The following is a 13,321-nucleotide window of genomic DNA, read 5'->3' as shown; positions in this document are numbered from 1 at the left end:
ATTATTCGAATTATTTGAAATAAAATAAAATTTAATCATGAGAAACATTGCTAAAAAAAATAACTTAAACATATAGAAAACTATAGAATCATTATTATTGTTATCATTAACGGATAATTTATAGAAAAATGAGAACTACAGTATATATATATATATATATATATATATATATATATATATATATATATATATATATACATATATATACTGTAGTTTATTTTTCTATAAATTATCCGTTATTGATAACAATAATAATGATTAGATAGATAGATAGAGAGAGAGAGAGAGAGAGAGAGAGAGAGAGAGAGAGAGAGAGAGAAAGAGAATTATATATATATATATATATATATATATATATATGAAATATAAAAAACTGTGTGAAAATAATAAAAATAAAATATAAATTTTACAAATAATATAATTTGATTAAAATTTATCATTTACACAAGTTTCAATAAAAAAAATTAAACTTTTTTATCGGCAACTGATACAATTTACATGTCACAATACGATTTTGTACATAATTTCTACGTAATTGTGTTTTAATCCTGAACAGTACATTATTTTATTATGAAAGCAATTAAAAAAGTTGCTAATTACTTTTATTCTCTCAAGTGAAAAGTCACTTGCAAAATTCATTATTGTATGGCTGTCAATTTAATTAACGTAAAAAATGTATTCCTTCAAAAAGCTTATCGCTTTTTTCTCATTAATCACATACATTTAATAATTTATTTAAATACACGTGCATGTTGTGTGCTAATTAAAAGAAATACGTACGAGATATTATATTTTTAGTTTTGATGGATTGACAGAAACTTACCGGAAGTTTTTCGAACGTTTCGCATGTCATATTACCAAATTCTCTCCTTTTTGCGCCTTAAGCAGGTGTGTGCTATAAATAAGCAAAATGCTAATGACTATACTTTAATTATTTGTGCATTCAATTGTAAGGTGCAGAAGGCATTGAAGAATTTTACGATTCGAAGCTTCAGTTGACGAAAATTCGAAATGTTTCGTCTTCTCTTAATGGCCACAGCGCTTTTTGTGCTGATCGATGCACAACTCCAGAGGTTAGCATACATATTGTATCGCACATATTATGTATTAGCATAATAAATTTCGAAATTATAGAAAACAATCTCTCTCGTAGCTACATCCGATTTTTTTAAATCAAAGCAAAATCTATATAAATACAATTTCGTTTCAATAATGATTAAATTCTTTTTACAAAAATTTAATTTTATTTAATAACAAACAATAAATATTATTTAATTTATATTTATTTAATAAAATATAAATATAATATTCAATAAAGTATAAATATAAATTTAAAAATTTATATTTACTTAATAATGAACAAAAAACAGAGGTAGAATATTCTAGAAAAACAAATTTTCTGTGAATTTACGGAGTGCGCAATTTGTCTTTATTACGTTTCTATAAGAGATCAAGATGAATTTTGCGATTCGTGATCAAAATATATAGTTGTAAACTATCTTTTAATTCGTAAATAAATAAATTATAGATAATAATTTGCTTTTTGTTAATTCTTTGTTTAACGTTTGAATATACATCACTTTTAATAGTAAATACAATCATATAAATTACTTTCTTGTGTACTGCATGCAAATTCGAATTTTAACTACAAATCAGACTTTATTAAGATATAATGACTATATTTATAATTTTAAACTTTATATATTTATAATTTTAAACTTTAATTAAATTTTAAATTTTAATATTTTAGATGTATATGCAATTTATAAATCAAATAATCTAAAATCATTGATTTATTAAAATTTCTGATTTATTAAATGAATTATTAAATTTAATACATGATGTACTTATATTGTATACATTGTAATGATTTTATACATTATACTGATTTCTGCGACAGTTGAACTTATATAATTTCCTTATGACACATTTTTCTGAAAATGTTTGTTATAATTAAATGTTTTTACGTTATTTCAAGGATTCAATTGCACAAGATGGATCCTATTCGAAAAAGTTTGAGAAAAATTGGCATCGACTTGCAACAAATTAATTTCACTCATATTAATCCTTCATCGCAATCTTTATACAACTATCTAGACCAGTGCTGGGATTTATTTGCAACTTTCGGCCAGATTTCTTAGCTTACGCCTACTGTTCCCCTCTTACCGCTCGCGCCGCTCGTAAGTAAGGAGCGCTCAGGAACGTGCGCGTCACAAATGTAATGTGGCAATCTATCTATCTAAGTTCTCTTTATTGTAATTACGTCTCAAAACACAAATACTTTAAATTGTTACAGAACATATACGTAATTAATAATATAATAATTATTTTTATTATTAATAAACAATAAAGAGAACTTAGATAGATTGCCACATTACATTTGTGACGCGCACGTTCCTGAGCGCTCCTTAGTTACGAGCGGCGCAAGCGGTAAGAGGGGAACAGTAGGCGTAAGCTAAGAAATCTGGCCGAAAGTTGCAAGTAAATCCCAGCACTGATCTAGACTATGAATACTATGGCAATATTACTATCGGAACTCCACCGCAACAATTTAAAGTATTATTCGATACTGGTTCCTCAAATATTTGGGTACCCTCTATATTGTGTAGCCATGCCAATATTGCTTGCTGTAAGTAATTTACAATTATATGATATATACAGATTGATAATTAATTGTATATTCACCTACCACTAATATAAATACATAGCGATATTTAATCATGAGCAATAAGTAAAAAAATCTTGAATTATTTTTTCTACAATTCTTAAAGAGGAATTATTTTTTCTACAATTCTGAAAGAGGAATTAAAAAAAGGAGTTATTAAGTTTCATATGATTAACATCATTCTGTAGATGAACATACCATGTCATCATTATATGTTGGAAAGAGAATATATATATAACTATATGTATATATATTACCAACAACTCTCTTACAATTAAAGATATATCTGTTAAACAATGCAAAAATAAACTTTATTTAATAATTTTCATTTTCATGATAAGAAATTCAAAATTTTTCGATATATTTATCAAAATATATTATCATGTACTTGGTGAGTGCGAATTAATTAATTAATTAATATTTAGTATGATGAATGTAATATGAATGTAATTATTTATCTAATATTTTATTATTTATATGTACATACATACTAGTTAGTATTTTTGCTTAAAAGGATGAAAAAAAATTTTATCATTTCAAATAATTAATATCAAATTAAAAAATATAAAATGTATTATTTAAAATGATTAATATCAAAGTAAAAAATATAATGAGATACTTAATTTTATAGAATTCTATTCTATCTTATCATATTTTCCTAGTAAAATTTTGAAATTTTTAAAAAATTTGAATAGCAATTTCAATAATAGCTGAATAACAATATCAAGCATTAAAATCAAAATTAAAATTGATAATTTAAATATTACAAAACCAAGCACACAATTTCTCTCTCTCTTCTTCTCTCTCTTCTTCTCTCTCTCTCTCTCTCTTCTTCTCTCTCTCTCTCTCAAACAATACATCCCTAAAAAGCATCCTCTATTATCATTTTATATTATCACACACTCTAGATATACATATCTTATATTATCGTCTACTAAATACCTTTCTTTCCTCTTTTTTGTACTATCTAGATTATTACATTCACTTCCTGAAGATAAAAAATGAGCTTTTCCACACAAAGATAATTTAAGAATTAAAGCAATAATTTTTTATGTGCATACATCTTATATTTCGACCAAGGATTTAATTTAATGAAATAATCTATATATTTTTAAGATGTTTTAAATATTATTTTTTTTTAATTTAACTTATGATATTACTTATCATATTTTACAGCATTACATAATAAATATGATAGTACAAAGTCCAGGACATACAAAGTGAATAATACTATATGTTCTATTCAGTATAATATTGGTATTCAGTTTAATACTGGTAGCGTGTCTGGATTCTTATCTACTGATGTAGTGAATGTGAGTCATCATTAAACAATCAATTAGTCAATAATAATCCATTTTACATACAACTATCGTAATTTAAATATTTCTTAAGCAATTATATTATTTTTTCGTGCACGGTGACAATATTATCAATTTTATTATAGGTTGCTGGCCTCAATGTTCAGTGTCAATCATTTGCAGAAGCGATTGATGAGTTAGTCTTAGCACTCGTTGTTGCGGAGTTTGATGGTATCTTGGGCTTGGGTTATTCTACGATAGCTGTTGATGGAGTGACGCCTGTTTTCTACAATATGATTAAACAGAAACTAGTGCCACAACCTGTTTTCAGCTTTTACTTAAATCGGCATGTATTTTCTTATAGTATATTTAAAAGTATTTCTAACAAATATATATATAATAAATATATATATATATATATATATATATATATATATATATATATATTACAATATTAAAAAGAATATATAATGTATATAGAGATTCTTCAGCCAAAGTAGGTGGTGAATTGATATTGGATGATTCCGATCCCGCTTATTACATCGGTAATTTCAAATATGTTAATGTTTCTACCAAAGGATATTGGCAATTTTTAATAGATAGGTACATCTTTTTTTAAAATTATATTGGTTATATTCCAACAAACTGTTAATGTTTGCACGTTATAGGGTCAGAATAACTAAAACTAAATTCAACGAAGGTAGAACCTTGTGTATGGGTGGTTGTCAAGCTATTGCTGATACAGGTATGTCACTAATAGTTGGACCAATATCGGAGATCGACATTATTAACAAATATATTGGAGCTAATAGTACTACTGATAGTGCTGGAAACATAATAGTAAGTAAACAATTATTACTTTTCATAATGGCATAATCTTTTATAGAAAAATTGTAAAATCTTACTAAAATATAAATAAATATATATGCGTTACATATTATTAATTACTAATTTGATATTATCTATTTTTGTAGAATTTAGTAAATTGCGGTACGATTCATGAGATGCCTATAATTCGTTTTATTTTCGATGGTAAGAGGTTCCCTCTCAACAGTAATGATTATATTCTTAAGGTGAATATATCATAGATCGTTATTTCTAGTATAAATTATTTAAGATTAAAAGCTTACACTCTGTATATTTAATTTTTCAGAATACAGAGTATGGCATCACGACATGTATGAGCGGCTTCTTAGGATCTAACTCATCGCTATGGATTCTGGGCGGTGTATTTATTGGCCGTTATTACACTGAATTCGATTTGGGAAATAATCGTGTGGGATTTGCCCAGTCTATTAAATAATTGCTTTTTTTAAAGTTATTGTTAGATATAAATGATAACTTCGCGAATGATTAAATAAAATGTTTTCTTCAGCATTTCATGCTAATTATAATGTTTACAATTTTTATTTATAATTATCTATGCAGTGCATCGTTATAGATAAATGTATGTAATATTTTCGAAAATTAAAATATATACGATATTTTTTATTATATATATCTTTTAGAAAGAGATAGATAGATAGATAGATAAATAGAGAAAGAGAGAGAGAGAGAAAGAGAATTATATATATATATATATATATATATATATATATATATTATATTAAAGAATATGTGTAGAAATGTCGATTAATTGTCTTATTTTATTTGTAAGTAATATTTATCTTTTAATGAGATCTTAAAATTATATTATTTGTAAAATTTATATTTTATTTTTATTATTTTCACACAGTTTTTTATATTTCATATATATATATATATATGAAATATAAAAAACTGTGTGAAAATAATAAAAATAAAATATAAATTTTACAAATAATATAATTTTAAGATCTCATTAAAAGATAAATATTACTTACAAATAAAATAAGACAATTAATCGACATTTCTACACATATTCTTTAATATAATAGATACATTTTTATCTATATTTTCGATCTTTCTTTTATAAAATAATTGATAAATAATTTAAAAAATATCTTATATAAAATAATTGATAAATAATTTAAAAAATTATATCTATTTCGAAGATAACGAAGAAAGAATTGTATAAGATTCTTATGTCTTCTTAAATTTAAATGTAATATTATCTATATATCACATATTGTCTTTGTCTCTTTTGGTAGATTAACAATAAAAATCATGTCAAAATTGTATGATGCATGTTCAAAGGAAAATAGATATATAAAATGTAGTTGAAATCCAAAAAAGTGATGTAAACATGGGAAATCGCTGAATGCAAATTTAGTTAACAATGTAGTGTTGAAATTCTGTAAAAGAGATAATGTAGATATCTTTAAAATGCTTTATTATTTTATTATAGTTATTATAGTTATTATATCATTATATATATGTTTCTATATGTCACTATATTTTTTACAGAATTTTAATACCACATTGTTATCTAAATTTGCATTCAGCCATTTCTCATGTTTACATTACTTTCTTATTTATTTATTTATTTATATCAGTGCTATCAAATATTTTCCAATATTTTCTGAAAAATTAATATTTTTAAAATAAAAACAATATTTTTTAATGATATAATTTTATAATATTTATAAGCGCAATAATATATAACGTTGTATCTTGTACATTATAATCTTTTGTAATAAAAGCATTAGTAGTCACTTTATAGATAAATAATAGACGAAACGACAGGAAGTTGGCGTCAAAGATAGTTCCGAAGTAGTTTAAATGCTTCGTTCAAGAGAATCTGATATTCAGTCAAATAAGTACAGAACATTTGTGTGTTACGTACGATATAGAAGTAAGTAATCTCTTGTGTATGCATCAATCATCCATTTAATTATGAAGCATTCAATCAATAAACTTATAAATGATTTACCACTTTTCAGACATTCTTGTCTATTATGCTATATTGCTTTAATGTAAGACACATTCAATTAGTTCATTTTATCTATGAAAAAACTTTCATTTCTTTCATATATGTATACATTATATATATATATATATATATATATATATATATATATATACTATATACATTATTTATGTATCATGTATATAATATAACAATATAATATGTTTTATTGTATATTACTATTTACAAATTTTATTAGGCGATATTTAATTTATATAAAAGCAAATTTCTTACAAATTGGAAAATGTGAAACAATTTCTGATGCAGTATATTAATTGTAATATTTTTAATGTAAATTTTTTAAGGGAGAAACATATCATAGAATAGAATTTTGTCTTATTGTTAATGTAATTGTATTTTAATTGATTGCAATGCAATGTTTGATACAAATATAGTTGTTTCAAAATTTAAAGAATCAAATACTGTGAAGATTGATTGAAAATAATTTGAATAGATTTAGTAATTTTTACCACGAGTCAACAATGATTGTATGAATGGAAATATATTATAAATTATTTCATTTATAATGAATACTTGCAAGTTTTTAAAGAACAGTCATATATAGGACCTTCGACTATCATGAAATCGCAAAATTTATGTAAAGGATGATCGATTTGTTAGTTTCGCTATTCATTTTCAGTCCGAGAATAAAACCCAAAAATATATATTATTTACATTTTTATGATGTATATCATGAGAAAATTCTATAAAAAGAAACTCTGTAAGAGGAATAATGTAGATAACTTAAGATGCTTCGTTATTTCATTACCGTAATTAATATAGATTTCCTTGAAATGCATTATTATTATATATGTCAGTATTGTAATATAATTATATTGAAAAGTACAGCAATTTTATCACGGGATACATTATTCTAAGATAGAAGATAATAAGACACATATATAGAATACACTATACACTATACACTATAGAAAATAAGTAAGTACATTTTTTATAAGAAAGAAAAGAATCGCTTATTGATATGATTAAAATTCAAGTGATGTTCAATTATATTATTTGTTATATAGTATCGTTATCGTAGTTATATACTGTTATATAATTATTATTATGAAATTATTATTATCATTATTATTATGAATTAAACTATGAAAGCTTAATATATAAAATCAGTATATTTATATATTCAGGACAAAAAAATTATTCTATTTTAACAGATTTATTTGTATTTAGACATTATAATATATATATATATATATTATAATATATATATATATATATATATATATATATATATATACATATAAATATATTAGAGTTGCAACGAATATTCGGCTAACTATTCGATATTCTGTATATTTGACAATATTTGTAAAAGTCCAAATTGAAGGAAATCGTAAATAGTAATAGCATGACTTCATGAAAGAAATAGTAATGACTTGGCCGAATATTCGGTTAACTGCCGAATATACTACTCGTTGTAATTACATAATTTTACTATTTCTTTTAATTTGGACATTTAAAAATATTCGGACCAATAGTGAATTGATATATTAATAGCAATAATATTGCCGAATAGAATTGTAGAATACCGAAAAATATTGCATAGTTAATGCTGAATAGTTAATACCGAATAGTTAGCCGAATATTCGTTGTAACTCTAATATACAGGGTATCTCGAAACTAACGCTTGATATTTTGAAGGCAGATTCTCTGGCCAATTTAAAATGTCGAAAATGTCGAGGGAGATCATTATTTTTTGCATATTCCCAATTTTTGTCATCATGTATCTTTCTAACTAAGCCTTAAATTAAAATTCTATTAAAGTAAAACTCGACCTAAAATTAACTAAAGAATGTGACTTTATTAATATTTTATTCCCATAAGCCTTAGTTTGCGAAAAATCCTTTATTTTCAATCGTTTATAACTCGAAAACTATTAGTGCCGCGACATTTTCGCTGAGGAAAAATCGTTTTTAAATTGGCCAGAGAATCTGCCTTTAAAATATCAAGCGTTAGTTTCGGGACACCCTGTATGTACACGTGTGTGTGTGTGTGTGTGTGTGTGTGTGTGTGTGTGTGTGTGTGTGTGTGTACACGTGTGTATGTATGAAATTATTGAGAAGATATCGCATATATTTCCGTTTTAATTTTCGAATGTATTGCAAATATCTATTTATAACAATACACAGCGCATGGATAATTATAATTAAAAATTACAAAACAACATGCATCAAAAATAATTTTATTTAATTATTTGCATAATTATCATTTATAATAATGGTATAATAGTGGTTCTTTAAAACAAGGCAATCGACTTTTATTTTGAACGAGCGAATCCCACTCGGTTATTTCCCATATCAAACTGGGTGTAGTAATGATTTATAAATACATCCCCCAAAATCACGTAAGGGAAATTAGAAATCACTTGAAAACCGCTGGTACAAGTTCGGAAACCAAATTTTACATCCTGTAAAAAATTAAACACAATGTGAACACTTCGTATTCTTAAATAATTTAAACGGAAATTATTAATCCATACTCACTTGAATAATATATTCGTGAGGGGTAAGACTGAGTATTACACCACTGATATTAAAACCAATATCAGGCAATCCATCAATCTTACTACAATCCACCTTTGAACAAGAGATAATATTAAATTACTAATTATTAATTTATTAATATATATATATATATTTATTAATATATATATATATATATATATATATATATATATATATATATACTGTCAAATTTTATGATTTTTTTTACGAGAAGGCTATACCAATGTGAAAAATTGTTACTTACACTTCCATCACTACCAGCGTGAATGTGTTTGTTAATAGCATCGTAAGTCTCTGATGGTACAACCAGTAGTGAAGTACCTGTGTCAGCAATAGCTTGCATGTCTTTAGCCACGGGCTTTCCATCTACTGTGAGGCTACAGCACAATAACGTTATAATAATTTGTTGCAACTTGATCAACGCAATTTAGAAAATATACCTATCTAGAGGGAATTGCCAGTATCCTTTTTTAGAAACATTAACGTATGTGAAATCGCCCACGTAATGATCGGGATTAGAACCACCCAATAGCAACTCACCACCCTCCTTGGCTGAAGGGTCTCTATACATAGTGTATATTTTATAGATTATAATATATATTTTTTCATTAAAACGTTTTTAGACATGTGCATGTGAGAAGAAAATACAAACGGATTCAGATAAAAGCTGAACTTAGGTTCTGGTACTAAGCCTTGTTTAACCATGTTTACGAAGACAGGCGTCACTCCATCCGCGGATATCTCGGGATAACCCAGGCCCAAGATACCGTCAAAATATGCAGCAAGAAATGCTATGCCTGGCTCCTTGGCGACTTCTGCGAATGTCTGATTTTTAACATGAAGACCAGCAACCTATAATTAATAAATCATGACGCCCGAATATAAATACTTGAGAAATGCTTATAAATTATGATTATAGTTGTAACTGTATTGGATTGTTTCATGATGACTCACAGTCACTACATCAGTAGCTAAGCTTCCAGATACACTGCCACTGCCATACTGGATATTCAATGGAGTATTATTATGTGTTTTATATGTATCGGATTCACTACTGTGATATGTATGATGGTTAACTGTAAGGAATAATAAATAATATCACAAGATGTTGTAGTTATGATGGGATGGTTTTAAAAATAAAGAAATTCTTATTCAAATGTTTGTCCTTAGATACACATGAATACATTTATCGCTTTTACTTTTGAGTTTTTCGAAATTTATTTGTACGTTGAAAAAATAAATGTAAAAAATTGTACAAATAAGTCTATGCGTATACAAATTTGTAAAGCTTGATTTCATAGTATTTATATGACCAGTTATTTTAATTTCTAAAATTGTATTTGTGCATCTTTAAATGTTCAAAAGATTATATTTAAAAAATATAACTAGAGAGAGAGATAGACAGAGAATAGAATTTTATACCATTTGCAATATTTTAATTGTAATAATATAATATAATTTTATAACGTTGTAATATATATTTTAATTTATAATATTTTAACGTTCACTTTGATTTGATATTAATTATTTGAAAAAAATTAAGACTTTCTTCAATGTTTTTAATATTATTAAGTATAATATGTGCACATGTGTAAATAATGAAATATCTAATGAATAATAAAATGATAAATATTAACAAATTCATATACTGAGTCTTTATTAATTTGCACTTATTAAGTACATATTTCTTAATGAAAAATATCGAAAAGCTTATAACCATTTTTATTTGCATAAAATAAAAAAGAAAGTAGTAAAAATAGTAAAAATTGATTGAAATAGTAGAATTGTTTTTAATTCGTATTATGTTAGACAAATATATATTCGTGAGTGCGCAATTCAATAAATATTACTATGTATTTTTATGCACAAATTAATTAGTATCCTGTGTATATATATACACTACCCTCCATAAGTTTGGAAACACATTGCATTTTACAGATAAACAATCGCATGGCAGCAATCTGTGCAGATTTTTCATATGAATATATTGCAAGACATTTAAATGATGATATGACGCATGTTTATACCGAAAATATGTCGAATAATTATTACGCGGCACCGAACTGCTCGGAGTTAAATTTCGCGCGTTGATTTGTTCTGCCAATTAGTGCTACTACAGCATATCAGATGCTGTAGTGGAATGCCTGTAATGTTTACGCGCATTAGAAACATACATCAGAGTAATAAAAACTCATTTAAGTGCAGTTTGATTTTAGTTTCTGTAAAAGTAACAAAAATTACTACAATCATTAAAAATGGCTCCGACGTGCCAGATTCCATATGAATTGCGAGTCAAGATTATTATTTTACAAGAAGAAGGATATAACATCCGGCAAATATCAAAGAAATTAAAGTTATTTTTTTTATATTGTATACCTTTATAAAGTGTTTCCAAACTTATGGAGGATACTGTATATATATATTAAAATACTTACAGCATGCTAAGGAATAGCATTCAGCTGATGGAACCCAAAGATTTGAGGAACCAGTATCAAATAATACATTAAATTCCTGCGGAGGAGTTCCGATCGTGATAACACCATAATATTGAACATCTGCATAATTGCACAAGGGTTCCGCTGAACCATGATTTTGGGTCGAAAGATATTGTTTGAAGTCAATACCCCCTTTCTTGAATTTTTTTTGAATAGAATCCTTCTTGTATAATGGAATCCTTAAAGTAATATAAAGGATATTTTTTTGTTACATGCATACATATTTACATACATATATAATGTATAGTTATATCTTTACTTATATATAAAGGACCGACATTTTAAAGAAATATAAGTTATGAGAAAGCTATATATGTTCTATTGTCATAAAAAATTAATCACTTATAATTACTATAAATGCGTCATATAAATACAATATAAATATAAAAGATTATGTAAGCATTATTATATAATAAACTTTAATTAATTATACAAATATTGTTTTTAATTTGTAAAAGATTTATACATTATATATATATAATATATATATGAATTATTATTTAATTTATAGTTTAATTTTTTTAATTAAGCATTATAATTTAACAACCCCTAATTTTTAATTACAGATAACATTGCATGCAATCTTATAAAAAAATAATTCAAAGTAAAATGACTTATTATATTAGAAATACGGTATAGAGCATAAGTTAAATAAAAAATAGCTTACTAATATATATAGTTTATTTGCTTACACGTTAGAAAATAATTTACTATCAGAACGATAAAGATATTGCAATAAGGCAGACAAAAAGCATGAACTTTACAGATTTACAAAGAATTATTTTTTTCAAAAGTGCTTACTTTTATTTTTTTATTAATAAAGAGAAACAAGAAATTAAATAATAAAATTTCAATTCTGATGAAAACGCAATCGCGTTTAAGTAGGTTTTGGATTTCAAAAAGTCGAATGCGATTACAAGGTAGATCGATCTTTACAAATTCAACATTTATACCGATATATAACGTACACACATAATATAATATATGAATTTACCTTTGATATTGCGCGTCAATCAGCACAAAGAGCGCCACAGCCACGAAAAAGCGAAACATATTTTCGAAATTTCTGGCAAATTTCTTTCTGTACGTTGTGACTGGATACACAAAAAATAAATTGAACTCGATTACTAGAGCTCTCGTTTAGCGACATGCGATGCGGTGTTTATATATACGATCGCGCGCATTCAAAACGTCCGGGTTTCCATCGATCAATCAAATTTGATAAATATTTTTTCTTTAATTAGCACAAATTGTATTAAAATAAATTATTAAATGTGTGCGTGATTAATGAGGAAGAGATTAGCGTTTCGAAAGAATAGATTATTTATACTGACTAGACAGCCATGCAATAATGAACTTAACAAATGACACTGCTCGCAAAAATTAGCATTTTAATTATCAATAAGCTCATATCAGCTGCTTTCACAAGCATCGCGCTGTTGAAAAATAAG

The 13,321-nt window shown here is 25.5% G+C and overlaps 2 protein-coding genes across 2 annotated transcripts; one reads left to right on the top strand and one right to left on the bottom strand.

The window, feature by feature from the left end:
- The first annotated feature begins 947 nt into the window (after positions 1-947).
- On the top strand, positions 948-5,471 carry LOC145963760 (lysosomal aspartic protease-like). Its single transcript, XM_083085966.1, has 9 exons — positions 948-1,073; positions 1,979-2,101; positions 2,493-2,629; positions 3,842-3,978; positions 4,110-4,309; positions 4,444-4,566; positions 4,632-4,803; positions 4,938-5,036; positions 5,117-5,471. Exons 1-9 carry the CDS (start codon positions 1,012-1,014, stop codon positions 5,264-5,266), a joined length of 1,203 nt encoding a protein of 400 aa, XP_082942092.1. The 5' UTR covers positions 948-1,011; the 3' UTR covers positions 5,267-5,471.
- Positions 5,472-9,037: 3,566 nt separating this feature from the next.
- LOC145963695 (lysosomal aspartic protease-like) lies at positions 9,038-13,022 on the bottom strand. Its single transcript, XM_083085822.1, has 8 exons — positions 12,865-13,022; positions 11,811-12,049; positions 10,330-10,451; positions 10,028-10,227; positions 9,816-9,938; positions 9,620-9,752; positions 9,355-9,447; positions 9,038-9,278 (listed from the first exon to the last, which is right to left on the bottom strand). The coding sequence occupies exons 1-8, from the start codon at positions 12,921-12,923 to the stop codon at positions 9,129-9,131; spliced, it is 1,119 nt and encodes a 372-aa protein (XP_082941948.1). The 5' UTR covers positions 12,924-13,022; the 3' UTR covers positions 9,038-9,128.
- Positions 13,023-13,321: the final 299 nt, after the last annotated feature.

The sequence above is a fragment of the Camponotus vicinus genome, unplaced genomic scaffold (genome assembly GCF_025532165.1).
Source record: "Camponotus vicinus isolate PSW18456_S1 unplaced genomic scaffold, iyCamVici1.0 SCAF_13, whole genome shotgun sequence".
NCBI classification, from domain to species: Eukaryota; Metazoa; Arthropoda; class Insecta; order Hymenoptera; family Formicidae; genus Camponotus; species Camponotus vicinus.
Note: the sequence above shows the minus strand (reverse complement) of the source record. Positions and strands in the feature narration are given on the sequence as shown.

Bases quoted from the DNA above. Each gene is read 5' to 3' on its own strand.
- LOC145963760 (XM_083085966.1), top strand. From the start codon at position 1,012: ATGTTTCGTCTTCTCTTAATGGCCACAGCGCTTTTTGTGCTGATCGAT. The intron at 4,310-4,443 runs GCATGTATTTTC...TAATGTATATAG, and splicing joins TTCAGCTTTTACTTAAATCG to AGATTCTTCAGCCAAAGTAG. The intron at 5,037-5,116 runs GTGAATATATCA...TTAATTTTTCAG, and splicing joins GTAATGATTATATTCTTAAG to AATACAGAGTATGGCATCAC.
- LOC145963695 (XM_083085822.1), bottom strand. From the start codon at position 12,923: ATGTTTCGCTTTTTCGTGGCTGTGGCGCTCTTTGTGCTGATTGACGCG. The intron at 10,452-11,810 runs GTAAGTATTTTA...TATTCCTTACAG, and splicing joins ATGCTATTCCTTAGCATGCT to TTAACCATCATACATATCAC. The intron at 9,448-9,619 runs GTAAGTAACAAT...TCTTGTTCAAAG, and splicing joins ACGCTGGTAGTGATGGAAGT to GTGGATTGTAGTAAGATTGA.